Below are 21,329 nucleotides of genomic sequence, written 5' to 3'. Positions count from 1 at the left end.
TCCTTCCTCCTCCCTCAGCTCCTCCATGACCCCTGACTCCCCCAAGCCTTTGTAGTGCTTCTGACGGGTGCAAGAAATACAGTTCTGTATTGTAATTTAAATGAATTACTCAAAATTCTGTATTAATATGCCTAGTAAGGAAACTATTTGTCAAAAAAAAATTACCAGTCTTTTTTTTTTTTTTTGGTTTGTATTGATATACTTGCTGACAGATATTTAGAAATAAATTACCATAATAATTGAAATTGGCATGATTATATTTTGTCAAAACACCACAATATGCAGAATTTTGAGAATTTTAAAATACTGTGCAAAGAATTCTTAATTTTTTGGTGCAGAATTCCCCCAGGAGTAAAAGTTGTTTTGGCATAGAACGGCTGCCACATTCTACTCCAGAGAGAGCTGTATTTCAGTACTGGTTAGAAGTCCTTGTTCAAGTACAGTTTGTAAAGCATTTCAGAATCTTCGGGGAGGAAAGGCTCCAAAACCATTGAAAAAAAAATCATTTTTAAAAAATAGCAACAAATTTGAAGACAATGTAATTTCCAACTAATATCAGTATCAGTGTAGTGGCTTACATAAACCTAAAAGATTTAATATCATTAGGCATCACATCTGGCCTAAGTCCTTCTGTTTTTGTAGTTTTACAACCATATATTTTTCTCTCCTGTTGCCATGTGAAAGACCTGTAAAAAGGGCTGTCAAATATTTCAAGTAAACAAATTTAAATAGAAATGTTTTTAATCATCCTGTTATGGTAATACTAGGTGCTGTGTTAATAGGTAACACTTAAGTTGAGGATGTTTCTAATATATAATGTTTGTTTAGTAAATCAAAATAGAAAATTGTTAAACATACCCTTATTCAATTTTTGCATTAGGGTGACTTATTAAACCATTTATTTGGTTTGCATGTCTCATACTAAACATTAAAATGTGAACTAATTAATGAAAGTCTGCAATAAAATATTTTCATTAGAACTGGCTAGTAGAGTTAACTGGTATTTTAAAATTCAGTGTGCTATAAAATGACATTTCAATATAGGTAACAAAATTTTGAATATAGGAGACTATATTTCACAATTGGAATTACGAGCACAATGTACTTGGATTCATGCTTTTGTTAAACTGTAGCAATCATATGGAATTTTGTTTCTTGTCTTTTGGCGAAATCCAGCTGTTCAACACAACGCAGAGTAAAAATAAAAGTAGCACTACAATACTTTCTTTCACAAAGTTTGAAGACTATATTTAAACAATCACATGACTATTTTTAGTATTTTTTTCAGTTTCTCTCAAACAAGAACAAATATTCCACAATTTTTCTCAAACCTTTTACCATGTTTCTAGCTCTTCACACAAAGATTTTTGTGCTCTAAGGAAACTTTGTGTGGTTTTGTTTTTGTTGTTTACCCAGTCATGAGTCTATAACTGAAAACTGTGCAGAGAAGAGGCTGTGGGTTCATAAGAAAAATGTAGAGGTCTGTTGGTGTGGACAGGAAACCAGTGTGCTTCAACTTATTTTAACCTCCCCTTGCAATACCTTATCGCAAAAGCTATGTTTGAGCTGAATGGTGCCATTAATATTTAGATATCTGTGATGAGGCTCCACACTTTAACCAACTATTGTCACGTGCTGTGTTGCTACATCTGCCTTATCTCCTCTCCTGCTGCTTGTACAACTTTCACATTAAATAACCTGCATACTTTCAACTTCTCTTTTATGCAAGTCCTGCTTGTACTTTTAAGTTTTAGGTATTTGTTTCATTTACTGGGACTTGTATTTTTTTCCCCTAAAAAAATACCGTGTGGACAAATTACTAACTCGTAGGTCTTGTGCCTTTAGTAGGAATCGTATGGAAAACTCCTGTGCTCTTAGACTGTTTAGCCCTCTGAGGGAACTTGTACACTGGGGGCGGGGGAAAGACCCCGTGAAGGAGGTAGATCTCAGAACCTGGGTTCCAGCCTGAGAATGTTTTATACTGCTATTTTTAGTCCCATAATGTGAGCCCCAAGTCAAGTGACCTGGCTCTGAGACTTGCTGCTGTGAGTCTCTTTGCAGATGTATCCTCCCACCTTGCAGGCTCCTTGAGCCCAGGCTCCTGCCCAACCCTACACGTCTACACTGCAGCTAAATAGTCCTTTAGCCAGAGCCCTGCAAGCCTGAGTCAATTAGCACAGGTCATCCATGAATGTCTAGTTGCAGTGCAGACATACTAGAGTACCTCTGAGCTCAGACCCCCAATGATAATCCTGTATATCCTCTTCAGACAAACAATCATAAGTGATCTTCATCTCCCTCACCATTTTTTTTCTGTCTGTCATATAAGCTACACATTGGAGTTTTTTTCCTCCGAAGTGTTGATATAAGTGCAGGTGTGATAATAGTTCACTGAACTTTCATAGATGTTCAGCTCACTGCCCCAGGAATAATTTGTTGATATTTGGTAGAGAGGGTGTTGGTAAACTTTCAGCTGTTTGCAACTGAAGATATTGTGAGCAAAATTCTTGGTCCTGACATTAAAGGTTTGACCCAAATAACACTAGTTCCTGTCCTTGCAAGCTTGGTTTTGGTATTAGTCATTCTTTTTCTTTTGCTGCCATGCTGTTCAGATTGTTAATTCTCACTCATTGATGATTATTCACTTCCTATGCATCATAGGTGTGCATAGTGAATTACAAACTGGTCTTTGCTCCAAGGTGCTTACAATATTAAACATTTTTATTGTTGAATCATAAGAAGGGAACAGAGGTCAGAAATGAATGGAATAGATTGGTAACTCTTTGGCACAGGGGCCGTGTATTCCCATGTGTTCATACAGCATCTAGTGTAATGGGCCCCTAGTTCTGTTTGGTGCTTTTGGTGACTAATGCAATACAAATGATTGTCTTCCAGAGAAACCAGTATTTCATTTCACTGCCCTGTCAAAAAACTGCTTGTTAACTTTTCTTCTGAGATAAAAGCGAATGTCCCTTAATACACCCACAGATTGTTCTGTTACGGGAAATTAAAAGGATTTTTGTGTAGTCTATGAAGAGATGTTCCATACCTAAGGACACTTTCCAAAATGTTGTTTTAATTACTGTCTTTTTTTTTTTTTAATTAAAAACAAAAATCCATCGTGAGGTGCCATTAAATTCTGCTGGAAAATGCTGTTTGCACTGTTTTTGTTTAGAGATAACTAAGTCCACCTAAAGATATTTCTGAAAATTGTTCTTGTATATTTGTAGGGCAGGAAAACCAGCTTGTGGCTCTGATTCCATACAGTGATCAGAGGCTGAGGCCAAGAAGAACGTAAGTTACAGTAAGAATATGAATATATGAAATGATGAACTTTTCTTTTGCTGATAAATTGCATCACATTTAGCATCAGAATATAGATTTTTTTTTTTTTTTTAAACTAACTCTCAAAACATTAACAGAGCTGCAGGGTAGCACAAAAACCTGTTTTTTAACAAGGTATGTTGTAGCACAGTGCATAATACAGTACAATATCTTTTGGGCTATAGTTATATTGAATTATTAACATTTTAGAAGACTGTGGCTGTATATTGCTTGAGAATCCAGTAGCCTTTACTGTAGACCAGGGGTGGGCAAACTTTTTTTTGGCATGAGGGCCACATTGGGCTTCTAAAATTGTATGGCGGGCCGGGTAGGGAAGGCTGTGCCTCCCCCCTCAGAATCACCAACCCATCCAACACCCCCCTGCTCCTTGTCCCCTGACCGCCCCCTCCCGGGAACTCCTGCCCCGAACTGCCCCCCTGGGACCCCATCCCCTATCCAACCCCTCTTGCTCCCTGTCCCCTGACTGCCCCGACCCCTATCCACCCACTCCCCCTGGGACTCCCACGCCTATCTAGCCCCCCTCCATGTTCCCGGTCTGCCGACTGTGGGCGCCCCCCGCCCCCGGAACCTCTGCCCCATCCAACTGCCCCCCGGGACTCCCTGCCCCTTATCCAACCCCCTCGCTCCCCGCCCCCTTACCATGCTGCTCAGAGCAGCAGGACTGGCAGCTGCACCTCCTGGCTGGAGCCAGCCACACTGCCGCGCTGCCCAGAGCGTTGGTGGCACAGTGAGCTGAATGAGGCTGCGGGGAGGGGCTGGGCGCTAGCCTCCCTAGCTGGGAGCTCAAGGGCCAGGCAGGACTGTCCCGCGAGCCGTAGTTTGCCCACCTCTGCTCTAGACAAAGGGCAAAGTAGCTTTTAACCTGAAGGCAAAAGGCCAAATTTGTTGCCGCCATAAGGAGACACTACTTCACTGTCACATCTAACTCAGCAGTGAGTTTGGCCCACTGTTGTCAAATAAGTCAATTGCTGTTATATATTTCTTTGGATAGTTTCTTGGTCATCCAGTGTCAAGGATCAGTATTGTTGCCGCTTTCTCTGTATTAAATTTATTAGATCTGCCCATGTGTTAAACCAGTTGAACCTTAGTGATTTATGATGTATTTTATGATAGTGACCAAAATGTTTTGGATTTTTCTGTAATAGACTTTTATTTTCATGTCTAGCAGACATTAGTAATCCTACAATACTTAATTTGGCAACACTGTAATGTTAGCAATAATATCAATTATTAACAAGTACATGGAAATATTAGTGAATAGAGAGATTTTTATAATTCTTTTACGTTTGTCATCTCTCTGCTAAACCAGCCCCAAGTTCTGATTTCCAACACTGTGTTTTACTGAAGCTATAGCTTTTTTTAAAATGTACTCATTTATTTGCTAGTATACCTCATTTTATAATACTGAAATATGGCGAGATACCATTTTTATAGGGATGTGAAAATTGTCACATTCTACAACTTTAATTGTGAGGACTTGAAGATTATACTGTGAGGTTAAGACTCATCCAGATATGGTACAATGGTAGGTCAGTTCTGAAGAATTGTTTATTGTCCAAAACTTGGAACAAATTTGCAGTTTTATAAAGCCGTATTACAAGGCTTTATTTCATAGGCCTTGCTTTTTTTCCCAAGAAACCAAAAGTCACAGTTCTTAGTTAAACAGACATTTAAGCAAACTAGTAGCATTACTATTTAGCTTTAGTATAAAATATTTTTTCCTGTAAGATAAGGTGCCTTGAAAGGCATATGGGAGCCTCATTCTCATATATGACAATATTTCAGAACTTGATTTCCTTGCTCTCTCAGTTCTGAGGGTTCTGTTTCAAATTAAGAGTATTTTTTGATTGAGGTCTCTTTCTTAAATTGGGCTCCAGAATAAGGTTAAAAATTTTAGACCAGAGCATCCATATCTGTTGAAGTTTGAGTCACTAATTACATCGATTACTTCCATAATTGAACTCTACTTGAAAGCAAAATTAACCTATACGCCAAGATTTTTCTTAAATATAATATGCAGTTTAATTGCTCTCAGTTTAAATGGAATTTAAAGAGTGAGAGTGAAAGATTGAGACAGACTGGATTAAATATCTTGATTTTACAGAGAAATGCTTATATACTTAAAAAGAAAATAAACTATAGGAAAGGAGCTGTTTGAATTTTATAACAAATCACTTTTGTTGGTAGTATCACTAGATTAACAGGTTTTTTTTTGTTTTTCCAGAAAACTTTATGTGACTGCTTCTGTAATTGTATGCTTACTCCTTTCTGGGCTGGCTGTATTCTTCTTATTTCCTCGTTCCATCGATGTCGAATACATTGGAGTTAAGTCCGTGTATGTCAGTTATGAAACAAGTAGGCGCATAATATATCTAAATATTACGGTAAGACAATCTGAACATTGTGGTAAAGTGAACAGTAAACTTGTGTAAATAGTTTCCCCTTAAAACACAATGTATAGATCCAGTCAAAAATGCTTTAGTATATAGAATTTTACTAGGCACATAATGTGTATCATTTATTTGTAAGCATTATGACAGTGTTTACCCCAACTGGCATTTTATGTGGATTATAAAGATAGTGACAACTGTTCAGGTGGTCAAATTCTCTCTCCAGTTTGCATACTCATGGGCTGCTACCCTCTGTTTACTGTGAGACTTTCATCTGGTCTGGATCTTTGGGGAACAGTAGAGGTCTTACAGCATGACTTAGTGGTAGAAACTGGGATTTTTCCTGATCTGCTTTGGGAGGGTGTGCCAGGATTCTAGGTCTACTATTAAGAAAGATATGCCTTCCTTAAGTCTATACCTGTACTTCACTAAAAATAGTATACAAGGTGATTGCAACTGTTGAGGTGGATACCTCTTAAAATGTGGCCACCTAAAATGTATGTATCGTAAGTGTTTAGGACCAGCATGCTGAATTGGATAGAGTAGTGAACAGGGATGGCTCTAAATAATTTATAAAAAGAAAAAAGAAAAGGAGTACTTGTGGCACCTTAGAGACTAACCAGTTTATTTGAGCATGAGCTTTCGTGAGCTACAGCTCACTTCATCGGATGCATAGCATATCGTGGAAACTGCAGAAGACATTATATACACACAGAGACCATGAAACAAAACTTCCTCCCACCCCACTCTTCTGCTGGTAACAGCTTATCTAAAGTGATCATCAAGGAGGGCCATTTCCAGCACAAATCCAGGTTTTCTCACCCTCCTCCCCCCCCCCCCCCCCCGACACACATACAGACTCACTCTCCTGCTGGTAATAGCCCATCCCTCTTTGAAACCTCTCTTTATAATGCGCATGATAATCAAGGTGGGTCATTTCCAGCACTAATCCAGGTGTTCTCACCCCCACCCCCCACCCCACACACACACCCCCCTCCAAAAACCACACACACAAACTCACTCTCCTGCTGGCAATAGCTCATCTTACAATGTGCACAGCAATAATCCAAGTTTAACCAGAACGTCTTGGGGGGGGGTAGGCTACCTTGCATAATGACTTAGCCACTCCCAGTCTCTATTCAAGCCCAAATTAATAGTATCCAATTTGCAAATGAATTCCAATTCAGCAGTTTCTCGCTGGAGTCTGGATTTGAAGTTTTTTTGCTTTAAGATAGCGACCCTCATGTCTGTGATTGCGTGACCAGAGAGATTGAAGTGTTCTCCGACTGGTTTATGAATGTTATAATTCTTAACATCTGATTTGTGTCCATTTATTCTTTTACGTAGAGACTGTCCAGTTTGACCAATGTACATGGCAGAGGGGCATTGCTGGCACATGATGGCATATATCACATTGGTGGATGTGCAGGTGAACGAGCCTCTGATAGTGTGGCTGATGTTGTTAGGCCCTGTGATGGTGTCCCCTGAATAGATATGTGGGCACAGTTGGCAACGGGCTTTGTTGCAAGGATAGGTTCCTGGGTTAGTGGTTCTGTTGTGTGGTATGTGGTTGTTGGTGAGTATTCGCTTCAGGTTGGGGGGCTGTCTGTAGGCAAGGACTGGCCTTTCTCCCAAGATTTGTGAGAGTGTTGGGTCATCCTTCAGGGTAGGTTGTAGATCCTTAATAATGCGTTGGAGGGGTTTTAGTTGGGGGCTGAAGGTGACGGCTAGTGGCGTTCTGTTATTTTCTTTGTTAGGCCTGTCCTGTAGTAGGTGACTTCTGGGAACTCTTCTGGCTCTATCAAGCTGTTTCTTCACTTCCGCAGGTGGGTATTGTAGTTGTAAGAATGCTTGATAGAGATCTTGTAGGTGTTTGTCTCTGTCTGAGGGGTTGGAGCAAATGCGGTTGTATCGCAGAGCTTGGCTATAGACGATGGATCGTGTGGTGTGGTCAGGGTGAAAGCTGGAGGCATGTAGGTAGGAATAGCGGTCAGTAGGTTTCCGATATAGGGTGGTGTTGATGTGACCATCGTTTATTAGCACTGTAGTGTCCAGGAAGTGGATCTCTTGTGTGGACTGGACCAGGCTGAGGTTGATGGTGGGATGGAAATTGTTGAAATCATGGTGGAATTCCTCAAGGGCTTCTTTTCCATGGGTTCAGATGATGAAGATGTCATCAATATAGCGCAAGTAAAGTAGGGGCGTTAGGGGACGAGAGCTGAGGAAGCGTTGTTCTAAATCAGCCATAAAAATGTTGGCATACTGTGGGGCCATGCGGGTACCCATAGCAGTGCCGCTGATCTGAAGGTTATACATTGTCCCCAAATGTAAAATAGTTATGGGTAAGGACAAAGTCACAAAGTTCAGCCACCAGGTTAGCCGTGACATTATCGGGGATAGTGTTCTTGATGGCTTGTAGTCCATCTTTGTGTGGAATGTTGGTGTAGAGGGCTTCTACATCCATAGTGGCCAGGATGGTGTTATCAGGAAGATCACCAATGGATTGTAGTTTCCTCAGGAAGTCAGTGGTGTCTCGAAGGTAGCTGGGAGTGCTGGTAGCGTAGGGCCTGAGGAGGGAGTCTACATAGCCGGACAATCCTGCTGTCAGGGTGCCAATGCCTGAGATGATGGGGCGCCCAGGATTTCCGGGTTTATGGGTCTTGGGTAGTAGATAGAATATCCCAGGTCGGGGTTCCAGGGGTGTGTCTGTGCGGATTTGATCTTGTGCTTTTTCAGGAAGTTTCTTGAGCAAATGCTGTAGATGCTTTTGGTAACTCTCAGTGGGATCAGAGGGTAATGGCTTGTAGAAAGTGGTGTTGGAGAGCTGCCGAGCAGCCTCTTGTTCATATTTTGGTGCAGAGGTGGCAGCATGCTGGAAGGAGGCTAAGAAAAGGGGCTACTCTGTGGATACAATAGCTAAATGCTCCCCATGTAGTGTATGCATTACAGATCCACGTCCTCCTGTGAACTGGGAAAGTAGATTCAGTTTTCCTTTCTCTCACAAATCTTCATGGAGTTGGAATCTTTGCTGAAAACCCAGTTGTTCATTTTATGTGAACAGAAGTGAATTTCCTGTTACGGCCTGCATAAATTAATGAGCTGACAGATATTGCAAGGAGAAAAATTGGGTATATTTCTACCACACTCACATTCTTGCCATTTAAGACCTTGTTTATCCTATAAGAAATGAGATTTAGTAAAAATATTAGTTAACATTTGTGAAAACACCACTGTCTCTGCCTTCACCAGATGCTACCTAGTGTTTTAAAACATGTTTTAACATGTTGGTTCTCAGTACAGATATTTTGGTGGACTCGGAGTGTGGCCACCAACTTTGGCTGGTGGCCGCTCTCATATTTTTTTCCCCTAAAGTACTTGATTAGCTTTAGGAAAAACAAATAAATATGCACATATACATGTCCAAATCCTTGTAATTTATTTAAAAGTATCACTTTTCACAGCAGCCTTACTCAGCCCTGGCAAGTCTGGGGACAAATTAAACCTGGGTTGGGGTGATGGGATGGGTGAGTGGCTGGGGGAGGCAGGCAGGGGCTGGAGCCTGAAGCCCTGTGGCCGGCTCCCGAAGCCCCACAGCCAGGGGACAGAGCCCGGGGTTGGAGCCTGAAGCAATGCTGCTGGAGCAACAGGCCTGCTGCTGCCCCGTCACACCAGGGCTGAAGCCCAAAGTCTAGCCCCATCACCCCTGGGAAAGTGGGGAACTCACCAATTGCCTGCTCCTCCTCCAGTGTTGTGCCCCAGGTGTCTCCAGAGGGGGGCAAGGCCCAACCCCTGCTGGCAGCCCCAGTAACAACAGTGCAGTCCATCCAGGAGCAACAGGGAAGGGCCGCTATTTTGCCACTTCCTCTCGCTCCCACCCTTCCATCACAGCTGAGGAGGTTGTGGCCGCAAGAGAAAAGCCCCTGGTGGCTGCATTTGAGAAACACTGTAACTGTTAAGATAATGTTTAGAAAAGTAGGCAGAGTTAGATAGATAAAGCAAAAGATAATTTATGCAACTATTTCACTTTGATATGAGACACTTTAATGTCTTCTGCTCAACAATTTTCAAAACTGTTATTTTTCAAGAAACTCATGATGGGCAATTCTAAAGTTCTCTTTTTATTTTATTTTATTATTTTTTTTTGGCAGAACACCCTAAATATAACAAACAACAATTATTATTCTGTTGAAGTGGCAAACGTTACAGCCCAAGTTCAGTTTTCAAAAACGGTTATTGGGAAGGCCCGGCTAAACAATATCACCAACATTGGTCCACTGGATATGAAGCAGGTAAATGTGGATATGTTTTTGAAATGAGCCATATTTGATCTTGTGTTTTCTGATCATTTCATTGAATTAGTGTTGGGGTTTTTTTCCAGATTGATTATATGGTGCCCACAGTCATACAGGATGAAATGAGCTACATGTTGTAAGTGTTTGACTTCTAAAATATGTGTGTGTGTGTGTGTGTGTGTGTGTGTATACAACATTGTACTAATGATGCTATATATGGTGCCCACTAAAAAACTAACATTTACCACATTGCTGTACTTGTGCTATATTTGGATTAGAAATTACTAAATATACAGTAGTAAAGCAAATACTGCTTTTTTATGAATGGTAGACAGGAACATTGACTACAGCAATGCCCATCAGACCACTGGTTCATCTACTTTAGTTTCCTGTCTCTAGCATTAGCCAGCACCCAGTGCTTCAGAGAAGGGTGCCAGAATTCTTGTAATGGACTAATTTACAATAATCTGCTCCAAGAAAAAGTTTTTTCCTAACTAACTGTCTGGCTGGGAGTTGATTTATGATGCAAACATAAGGGATTATATCCCTTATATTTATTCTCTTTGGACTATGGATGTCACTACGGATGTACAATGGTGTAATTCCTGTGGTTGCAATTGAGGAGACAGTTTATAAGCATTTGTTCATTTATAACTTCAAAAAAGAAATGTATTTGGGTTGAAATTTCAGCTGAATTTTGTAGTTTGGTAAAACTTAACTCTGCCATTTTTGTTACCATAATATGAAGAATCTTTTGTCCATGAACGTCTTTCAGATGAGCTTTTTGTGTTTAATTCAAACACAGTCAAAAAAAGTTACAATTTGATACAACTGTAGACACCAATTGCAGGGTCTAAGCCATAGTACTCAATGAGAACTAGTGTCTTGGTATGTTTGGAGAAAATTTAAAAAAAATATTGCTAATAAACATTAGAATAAATATGAAATACGAACTTAGCTTACAAATGCTTAAACACTTGTATTTTCTGCACTTTTTAAAAGAATACATACAAGTCTAATGATTCAAATACATAACTTAGCTCGGAATCTTACTGCCATAATTATTTTTCATGTTCCTTAATGTCCAAATTTAAAATGGGTGGGCACAAAATGTTAATCAAAAAAGCCTGCCAACCTTGTTGACTCTTTCCCTTGCAACTTTGCACCAGGAGTCCGGCAGAAATCTTAGGCTAGAGTACAGAGCTTACAGTGGTACAGCTGCATCGCTGCTCGTGGAGATACTCTAAGCTGATGGGAGAGAGCTCTCCCTTTGACTTAAGGCCTGGCTACACTGGAAACTTCAAAGCGCTGTGGTGGGAACACTCCCGTGGCAGCGCTTTGAAGTGCGAGTGTGGTCGTGTGCGAGCGCTGGGAGAGAGGTCTCCCAGCGCTCCTGCTAGTCCACCTCCACGAGGGGATTAGCTCCGAGCACTGGGAGCCCGGCTCCCAGCACTTGGAGCCCATCTACACTAGGGCTTTAAAGCACTCAGACTTGCTGCGCTCAGTGGGGTGACTTTTTCACACCCCTGAGCCAGCAAGTTAGAGTGCTATAAAATGTAAGTGTAGACAAGCCCTTAGTTACTCTAGCCCCCACAAGCAGTGGTAGCTATATCGGCAGGAGAAGCCCTCCCGCCGACATAGCTCTGTCCACACCAGAGCTTAGGTCGGTGTAACTTGTGTAGCTCAGGCGAGCAGTTTATTCACACCCCTAAGTGACATAACTTATACTGACTTAAGCTGTAGTGTGAACATAGCCTTAGTGATGTGTTGAGGCTTTTCTGTTGTGCTTTCTTTGCCCATATCTTGAGATTTAAATTGAACTATTGGTTACAGAGCCCGGCTATCCCCTGCTTGAAATTTAAATTTAAATTGCAAGCCTATGACTAAACATTTGTTGTTAAAATACAGTCTTTCCCTTTCCCCACTTTAAAAAGCAGTTAACAGGAAAAAAAAAATCTACAATTATATAGAATGACTTTTTGCATGTAAACTTAAAAAGGGATTTGTGTGTAGAGAAGATGCCAATATGCTCTATTTGTAGCAACTTTTTACTAAAAATATTTTATAGTTAATTTACATTAATAGCAGCTCTTCATACTTAGTGCTTCTTTAAAGACCAAGGAGCACATAAATATCCTCTCTATTAGAATTTTAGTTCTGTATTTTAGCTTGTTAAATCTTATCACTTGATTAGTCTAATTCTGGTTTTGTTATTTCAGTGATTACTGTACCTTGCCATCTATTAAAGTGCATAACATAGTAGTCATGATGCAGTAAGTATGGATCACTTGTATTTGTGCATAAAAGTAATTAGTGAAGCCATTCAGTGTATTTGAAAAAAATTTCATCTACAATGTTCTTAAATATGGGGGGAAATATATTCTATATAAAATGAATAAACATTTTAATTTATAATGTGTTAAAAATTACTAAATGGGTCATCGTTCCTTTGCATGATTCAGCTTTTAAGAAATTATTTGCTGTTTAAATATGATCTTGCCTTAACATGGAGCCTGGAAGTGTGATGAAACTTGCACAGCCAATGCCAGTGCTCTGTCTGCTCTATGACCGGAGACCTTTTGTCTCCAGGACCATTGGTCTGATAAGTCATATTTGCTAAATTAGTTTTTAAGAAAGCCTTTAAAATGAGTTGTGCTCACTTGCAGGCAGGGTTATAGTATTTTTTTTATAATTTAAAAATTACAAAAGTCTCCCTGGGTTTTATAGTTTAAACCTGAAACTGTCCCTTACCCATATAGTTTAAACCTGAAACTGTCCCTTCTCCACCTGTATACATTGTCTCTCTTTCAAGCTTGCTGCCAGTTTCTTGTGTTGGTGTGAAGACCAGAGGTGTTGAATATTTTGATGGTTTGGATGTAAATATTTACCTTTGCACCCAGATAATAAAAAAAATAGATCAAAGTTTGGGCTTTTACACTTTGTCTTAATAACATTGAATACAGTCCATCATGACTATTTTTAAAACACAAAACTCAACAGGATATGCTAGGAGTGTGTTTTATGGATCAGATCTTCAGCTAGGGTAAATTGATACCACTTCATTGGTTTCACCATCCTCTCCAAGTATAGTGTAGTCACATATAATAGTAGTTCTGTGCATGTAGTACAATGTTAACTTTTAATTAAAATTTAGCTAGCCACTAATGTGAAATAAAAATTGCTTATTTATATAAACTGTTTAAATTTTTTTTGAAGAAAATGTATATCTGATTTACAATACTGATCATCTCACAAATTCCTTTTCTGTAGCCTTTACAAACCAAACGTCTCTTCTCTTTTTGTCTGTATTTAAGAGTGACAGTGACGACCTCTTACTTTGGCCACTCTGAACAAATATCCCAAGAGAGATACCAGTATGTAGACTGTGGTGGAAACACGACTTATCAAATGGGCCAGTCAGAATATCTAAACGTACTTCGACCTCCACAGTAAAAGTGGCGGAGTGGATGATGCAGGAAGAAAAAGATGGCTGTTGTTGCTGCCAGACTTCGTCTTAGTAGAAACGTTGATCAGGTTTGCTACTATTTAAAAGGGGGTGTGTGTGTGTAAAGTTTAGCAACCCTGAAGGGTCTGTTCGCTTACAATACGATCTGCGGGAGGAGGAAAAGTGCAAAATGTATATAGCCACAATTGTTGAACAGTGTATTTCCCCTTCTGTTTACTTTTATGATATGTAGATATTTCTGTCGGATTGTTTCATTACAAAAAATGCATCTTAAATTTTCAGACAGAGAGCTTGGATTATTGCCTACAGCACAATGTGGCTACAAGATTTTTAAAGTAAATGTGCATATATTTAGCTGTATAGATGAAACAATGTCACTAAGGAACATTTGTGAGAGAGGAATAAATATATAAGCTAAAAGTTATTTACTGAGAACGGAAACTGTAACACAGTAGTACAGATCAAGGCTTCTATTTAAGTCACCGGTTTCCTTTAGAGTGTCTGGATATGTCTTGTATATGTGGTAACTTGAGAATGCATTAGTAAACTTACGACAATACAACTTTCTTTGTATAGGAATTCTGTTTTAGATATGCTTCCGTTACAGGTTAACTGCTTGTGCCCCCCCACACACACACACACACACTCTCCTTAAGCACAAACAAAACTGTTATTGACTTGAATGAAAGTTTTTGTTTTCCTTGAATGTGGAATTTTGGATCTGGTGTTAAGTTGGCTACTGTTCATTTGTTTTTGTTTCTACCTCTTCTCTGCCCGTGTCCCAGGATGGGAAGTTATGGAAAATGTTCATTACATTCATATTTTTAAAAATGAATCATGCATATGACACACATTCATGACTGCTTTGCAAAATTCATCACTTAGTTAAAGAATGTTGAAGTCTCTATTGGATAACGAAAAATATAAAATGCATAAAGTTACCATTCCCCCCCTTTTTTTTGTAGTAGTAGTTTGGAGTACAAGTGTATCACTTTCAAGTTTACACGGAATCACTTAAACAGTATACATAGGAAATCTAGATATGGCTTTTGGGCAGCTAAGTGTAAACTGAAAATATAACTAATCATAATCGCTTTAAAATATAAAGAATGTGTACCTAAACTACTTGTCAGTGTTAACATCTCTCTCGACTGAATAAGCAGTAGTTGCCCAAATCCTCTTGAGCTGTCACACTTCACATTATGAGATTGGAGAGTGACTTTTTTATTTATTTATTTATTTTAAAGTGCAAGTACCTATGCAAACACTAAACTACAAGAACTCAGATGTGGCTACTTTCTGATAACAAACCAAAATAATCCTGAGTAAATGTTTTCAGTGTCACTGAATGCCAGGTATAATTGGCCGCAGAACTGTGTGCTTGTGCATTTCACCTTGTGAGGAGCATAATTTAATTTATGTTTAATCTTAACATTACTTTGATTTTTGGAGACTACCTTTAATGTCTTTAAAACACTTTTTTGTTCTTTTACTTCAATCCAAATAATGTCTTCAGTTTAGTTAAAAGAATCCTGATTTAATTAGTTCTAAATTGGATAATTACAGGTTAATGTATACTGTGCTATTAGTGGTTAGATTGTTAAATTAAAATGAACAGTATTTTTAAATAATAGGTACTGCCGCTTTAATGCTTCCATATCTTTCTAACATAGGATATTAGAAATACGAATCCAGTTCATTGGCAGTAGTGTTATATTCTAAAGGTAACTTTTCAGTTAAGAAATAGTCTGAAAGTTTAAAAATGTAATTTTGTATTTTGTTTTCTCCTTCACATTTTTTGTTATACGGAGCTAAACTTCACAATTTAATTAAAAAAAGAAAAGAAAAAAAGTTACTCTGCTATAAGTGACGGTCCTGCTAAGGGTTCTGCATGTGTGCGAAGGTGTGCCTGCCTATATCTCTCTGCGTTATTGGACTCTAAATCATCACAATTCTGTAAATAGTGCTGGTCAGGTCACACTGAACCAGAAGACACAATGCTGGCATTTCAACACCAAGTTACTTTTTGCCGCCTTAAAAATATTTTTGGTTGTGGGTTGTAAACTCGAAAAATGGTGTAAAATCCGAATCAAAAAAGTTTTACTGCACTTAATATAACCTAGTGCTCTTATATACATAAACATTTAGTTGCAAATGCCCAGTCTTTGACCTGGCAGTAACAAAGCATGCCTGGGGTGGGGTTTGGTGATTGGTGATACTAAGATGGCTGTGTGCGGAGCTTGTAGCAGTATTTGTGTGGAGCAGTTAACTGCTGACAGTTAAAAAGGGCTGATTTCTCAGCCATTGACTGGGATATAGAGAGGCTCTGGCCAGGCCCCTGTGCCAGCAGCAGAGAGTAGTGTGTGGTAAGAGTTGCCACCTCTAGAGCACTTTGCCACTGCAGGATCTCCCTAAATCATGGTGTATTTCTTTCTGGATCTGGCCATGCCAGATTTAAGGCTACAACCTGCCAATGATACAGTACAAAACATTCTGTGAGCAAAACTGTGGGTTCAGAAATAGACTGAAACTCTTATGCAATTTTACTTCTACATAAGCTTCTTGGTATTGGCTATTTTGAGAAAATGATCCATTAATAAAATGTGTCTTTCTGTGAACAGTGCTGTCAGTGGTAATACATCTGTGTAAAAGCTAGTTACTTTCCTTAGGCTAGTCCAGCTAAGAAACTTTTGGTTCAAGATGACAAAAATGTAGAGTTCTTAATATTTAACTGCTAAGGGCTTGATTCTGAAAAGGGATCTTCCTGAGTGTATGATAGGGGCTAATGAGCGAGTTCTTATGCAGAATCAGGGCCTGAAATAGTACAAGAAACGTAGGTTGGAAAGCATTCTCTTTTCATAGACGCCCCAAAAGCTACTAATTACTTGTATAATTTGGTTCGTAAAATGCTGATTTATTTGGCCACAAAGTCTCTGAGGAGATGATATGCAATTTAAATTAAGGTGCTTATTTTGCATCCATTGGAATGGGTTAGCTTGGAAATGACTCTGGAACTGCGATGTGGGGTGAAGGGAGAGGCTAATATAAATGTACACTAGAACAGCTGATACCAGATGTATTTGGTTAAAAATGACCCATACACTTACTCTTAACTGGATTGATCTCTTCTCCTTAGGGGTCATTTATGTTGTTAAATACAAGTAACTTTTTAAAGAGAAATTCAGATTATACTGAAAAACCACTCTTTTAATCCCAACTGTTTGGTTGCACTTGAGGAAACCTAGAAATTAGTCCTAATTCTCTTGAGCTGAGGAAGATGAATATCCTAACTGCAACTTGGACTCCCCACTCTCCCAAAATGTTTGTGTAATTTTCTTGTATCTTATTTGTAACTTGGTGCTATAATGTAAGACATTTTCTTTTTAAAGTTGCACTGTTGTAATGCAAACAATATCTCTGGTATAGTTTGTCACTTGCATTTTCATAGTTTTTATTCTGTAGCAGATCTGTTGCACTCTAAAATAGAAACTCTATTGAAATATGACTGGGATGATGTAAGCTTCCTGGGGCAGTGATCACCTCTTTATTCTGTGATTGTACAGCACCTAGCACAGAGCAGTCCTGGTCAAATACCAGGATCCCGGGCACTATGGTAATACAAATAATAAATTATGTGCAGTTATGACATTAAACAGAAAATGTGCTTTTAAAACATAACTGTCAAATATATTCATTGTTTAGAAAACTAAAAGCTTGCTTTATGCTGTAGTAAACTGCATGGCATGTTAGGTCAATAAGCTACTAGACACTTTGATCTGTTTCTAACTAGAAAAATTGAACCCTGTTTAATTTAAAATATGCTATCAAAATGTTTAAAAAAAGAAAAGAAAAAAGTATTCTACAAACACTGGAGATCTGCTGCTTGAATACACAGTAGAGGAATTCCAAAGGCAACTTTTGTTCTGAAAGACAGAGCCCATGATTCATTGTTACTCATGAATTGTGGAAGAAAAATGCCTTCCAGATGTTCCACCACATTTGTAACTTGTTTCTTCATCTGGAGACTCTTTTTGGTAGAAGATTGCATAATTTTTAAAAATTATGCAATGTGGAGGTCAGTGTGCTTGTAATAATTTGCTATGCAGTATAGTTTGACAGTTTTAATGCACTTCTGATGTGTGTATTACCTTAATATTAACATTGCTGTTATATTTAGCAACTTTATTTTAACACACACACTGATCAACTTTGATACAAACTGTCCTTGAAATTCTCCAAGTGAGTAATCTGCTAAATAGTAGTATAATTCAAAACATTGTTTTTGTGTTTTACTGTACAGTGACTAGAGCAGACTACTTTACCAGCGATGCTTTACATTTTCATCATGGACTTAGTGCTACCAGCTGATTACTGAAATATGTCCTTGGAAAGGGTGATACGATTGAGATGTTTGGAGATGGTGTGTTGAGTGTTACAGGCAAAATGTTTTCAGTTGCCGTTGTTAAAAGCTGAAAAATATAACATGAAGTTCTCTTAAATGTGTGTAACAAGTCTATAACCAGAAAACATTTTGTAAGTTTTGTCTGCCAATAACCTGGCACCTGACTCCACAACCCATTTATTATGTGTATATTCCTGTTAACTTCAGTGGGACTAGTTAATGTGCAAGAGTTAATTACATGAGTAAGGTTTTCAGGATCAGGCCCTTGGTTGACACTTGTCATAATTTAAGTAAAAAATAATCCAAAATACTACATGTCTGGCAAGACTTTAAGATATATTCCTTTTCTAGAAGGGGAAACCTACCTTCTTTAAACTGTATTAATCAGAAATGTGTTGGGATAATAAGTAACTAATAGACTTTTTATTCAGCATGTTAAAAACATGAATTTAGTGTGTTAAGAGGTCTAAAGGTAATAGTATTCATTATTTAGAATGATTTTTAGGTCAGTCTTGAACTGTCTTGCTCACTGGAATGGTAACAACTAGATGTATTACAAAAACATCATACACTGTTTCATTTGGGAAACCCTTAAACCCTAATTTATTTAATTGGTTATACTGACAGGGTAAGAAATAGTAGTGTTTTTTTTTTATCTGCTGGCCATGGAATTCTATTCTTGTATGGGCCTGCTTGGGACATGGATGTACTTAAGATTATCAAGAACCCATCATTATCTGTCAGAAACAGTTCTTAATTGGTAAGAAATGTGGAGAGCAGAGAACAAGCCCCAGTGTGTGGGATCTGTGAATACCAGAAAGTATTCCCTAGACTGGAGTAAAATGCTGAGTCACTGCTTTAGGTATTGGTAGTGCACAAGTAACTATACTGCCATTTGTTATGGTTGATGATGGGGAACAAGTCTACAGTTTTGGTGTAGTTGTCTATTGGACATTAAAGATTTTACATTATATATTAATTAAGCCACTTAATTACTGAGTCCTTTAATTTTGTTTTAATAAGTAATTTTCCACCAATTTAACCACTATTAGTGTTCATTGTACAGAAAATGCATATTGCTAAATATATGTATAGAGATGCTAATAGGTGATCTATATTTTTGTAATATAGAAGCTGTAACTGTTGCTTTTGTAATTGTGTGGGAAATATAATCTGTTTGCATTCAGTTTATCAAGCATGGTAAATCTTTCATATGTCAGTGTATTTGGACATGCATCAGTTGTCTTAAAATGTTAGTAAACTGAGGGGAATATTAAGTTATATCACTATTTGTGTTTAAAGTTCTGAAAGGGACTTCATAATGGGAATTTTAAAAGGAATTGTGCACTCGTGGAAAGAATGCTATTAAAAGTTAATTTTTGAAAGTAAACTTGGATCCTGTAGCTTTTTAATAACTAACTTTAATCCAATGTTTTCTAATAAAATTGATTTTCTCATGTCTTGAGTTTTCATACATTAATGGATTAAGTTTCATAGTGTTGTATGTACATCTGAGGTTCTTTAGCAGCAAGCCTGTATGAGCCTGAGGATCTACTTTTTTACCTGCTAGTTTATTTTAAAAGAAACATAATTGCTAAATTGGATTACTTTAAAGCGAAACAATACACATTGTCCATTATGCTTTAGTTTACCAAGTTGATAAAGGAAAATTCTATAACACCAGTGTATGAACAATAACTTAAAGGAAATGAAAAATAAAACTTATTCAAAATAAGTCTTGTACATGGTTTATTAAAATATACTGAAGACCCTTTCTCATTCTTAACACTTTCCAATTCCTTCCCCCCCCCCCCAACATATAAACAGATTAATTTGTCACTAATGCCATTAGTCTGGTTTCTAAATGCACTTCCACTAACGTCAGTCCAAGAGTTATTGTCCTAATGGGCCAGAAAGTGGATGCTAGAATAACTTGTGGTGTGAGAGTTTTGAGTTTACAGTTTTAAATTTATAAGGATAGGAGGCAAAGGTGGGCGTAGTTAGGAGTCAGCTGGGATATCTGGGGGGCTGAGGGGAAGAGAGAAGTTTGTTTTGATCTCTGACCAATGTGGAATTACTGATACTCCCCCCCCCCCCCCAAAAAAAAAAAAAAGCAGATGTTTCTCTGTGATTTTGGAAGATAGGGCCAGGACACCAAGATCTTGGGGGTGAAGGGGGTCAGCTGTTAGGCAGTAAGTAACAAACCCTAGATGTAGGTGATATCTCATTAATGGGGGAAGAATGGTGTAGTTTGTGTCTGACTTGCAATTATAGTTTGGATCCAATGTTACAAAAGTCTAACAGCATTGTTCTCTTTTATGAATAAGATTAAGAATAGTTACATAGGCAGAATAAATAATTGTTGATGGAACATGTAAATGATTTGTAGCCTGTGAACAGAGCGTGGCTAATGTTAGCCCTGTAACTTAGTGGGTAAGTGCAAATGAATTCATTTTGGTATGGTAAATTGAGGGGGCTAACAAAAGAAAAAATGAGGGTGGAATTTTCAGAGGCAACTAATGCAGTTAGGTGCCTGACTCCCATGGACTTTAATGGGAACTAGATGCCTAACTGCTCTCGGAGCCTTTGTAAATCCTCTCCTCCCCTCCCCCTGCCCCCAGTTGTGAATCTGATATTTCATGCAAAAGAGAGGATGTTTTGAGTATATCCCTGCTATTTTCCTAGATTTCTGTAGCTGTCTTGCTTTATTCTTTGAGTGATTGCCCATATACATTCCATTCTTGTTTTGTATGTGCACCTCACCGTTGGAAATTTTTCCCTCAGAGGTACTTGTTGGGGCAACTCGAGCACCTTCTGCTGCTGTGTGCCACTGCATGCCGGTATAAAAGGCCCCACCATCCCCAAGCTCCCTCTGCTCCTTCTCATTGCCTGTGATTGTTGTTGGAATAGCTTGACTTGCTTTAGCCAGTGCTCTGAGTATTCATTGTAAATTTACAATTGTAGATAGCTTCTAGATTTATATTAGTACTTAGTGGAAGTTTTCATTTTTGCCTTCAGTTGGATTTTTTTATTACTCTGCATTGCTGGATGCCTTGCTCATCGAGCTTCAAGCCCTGCATCTCTTGTACTAGGCTGATGCCTTAGCTCCTTGAAGTCTCTTAGTGAAGCTCCTATTTTGGATCATTGCCAGAGCTGCAAAGACTTTCAGCCTTGGACAAAGTCAGAGAAGCCAGGATAAAGATTTTGCTCATTGAAGCGGTTTTAAGGCCTCTGTCAGAGCCTGGTCAGACAGACTCTTGAAGGACTATAGGACATGGTCAGACTCTGCACCAAATACCTTTGCATTGGCAACATAGGAGGCGCTCTCCTAACCAGAGTCCCAACAGTGCTCACCTTCCCCAGTGCCTAAGCGGCATAAGACTTCTACGTAGACTGTTGACAAGGGAAGCTTGCTACCACTGAAGTCATCTAGG

The 21,329-nt window shown here is 38.7% G+C and overlaps 1 protein-coding gene across 2 annotated transcripts in view; it reads left to right on the top strand.

Annotated features, from left to right (window-relative positions):
- The window catches only part of TMEM106B (transmembrane protein 106B), a 29,822-nt gene extending 10,250 nt beyond the window's left edge, over positions 1-19,572 (top strand). The window contains exons 3-8 of one of the 2 annotated variants that reach the window (XM_074945844.1): positions 3,231-3,294; positions 5,570-5,729; positions 9,884-10,024; positions 10,114-10,163; positions 12,247-12,300; positions 13,342-19,572. In XM_074945844.1, coding sequence (XP_074801945.1) covers positions 3,231-3,294; positions 5,570-5,729; positions 9,884-10,024; positions 10,114-10,163; positions 12,247-12,300; positions 13,342-13,480 — 608 coding nt within the window. In that variant the 3' untranslated portion in view covers positions 13,481-19,572. The remainder of the gene's footprint in view (positions 1-3,230; positions 3,295-5,569; positions 5,730-9,883; positions 10,025-10,113; positions 10,164-12,246; positions 12,301-13,341) is intronic. The other variant, XM_074945846.1, reaches the window with a different exon arrangement.
- The last annotated feature ends 1,757 nt before the right edge of the window (positions 19,573-21,329 follow it).

This window comes from Natator depressus, chromosome 2 (genome assembly GCF_965152275.1).
Source record: "Natator depressus isolate rNatDep1 chromosome 2, rNatDep2.hap1, whole genome shotgun sequence".
NCBI lineage: Eukaryota > Metazoa > Chordata > Testudines > Cheloniidae > Natator > Natator depressus.
The sequence above is the reverse complement of the archived record's forward strand: the minus strand, read 5'-3'. Positions and strand labels throughout refer to the sequence as shown.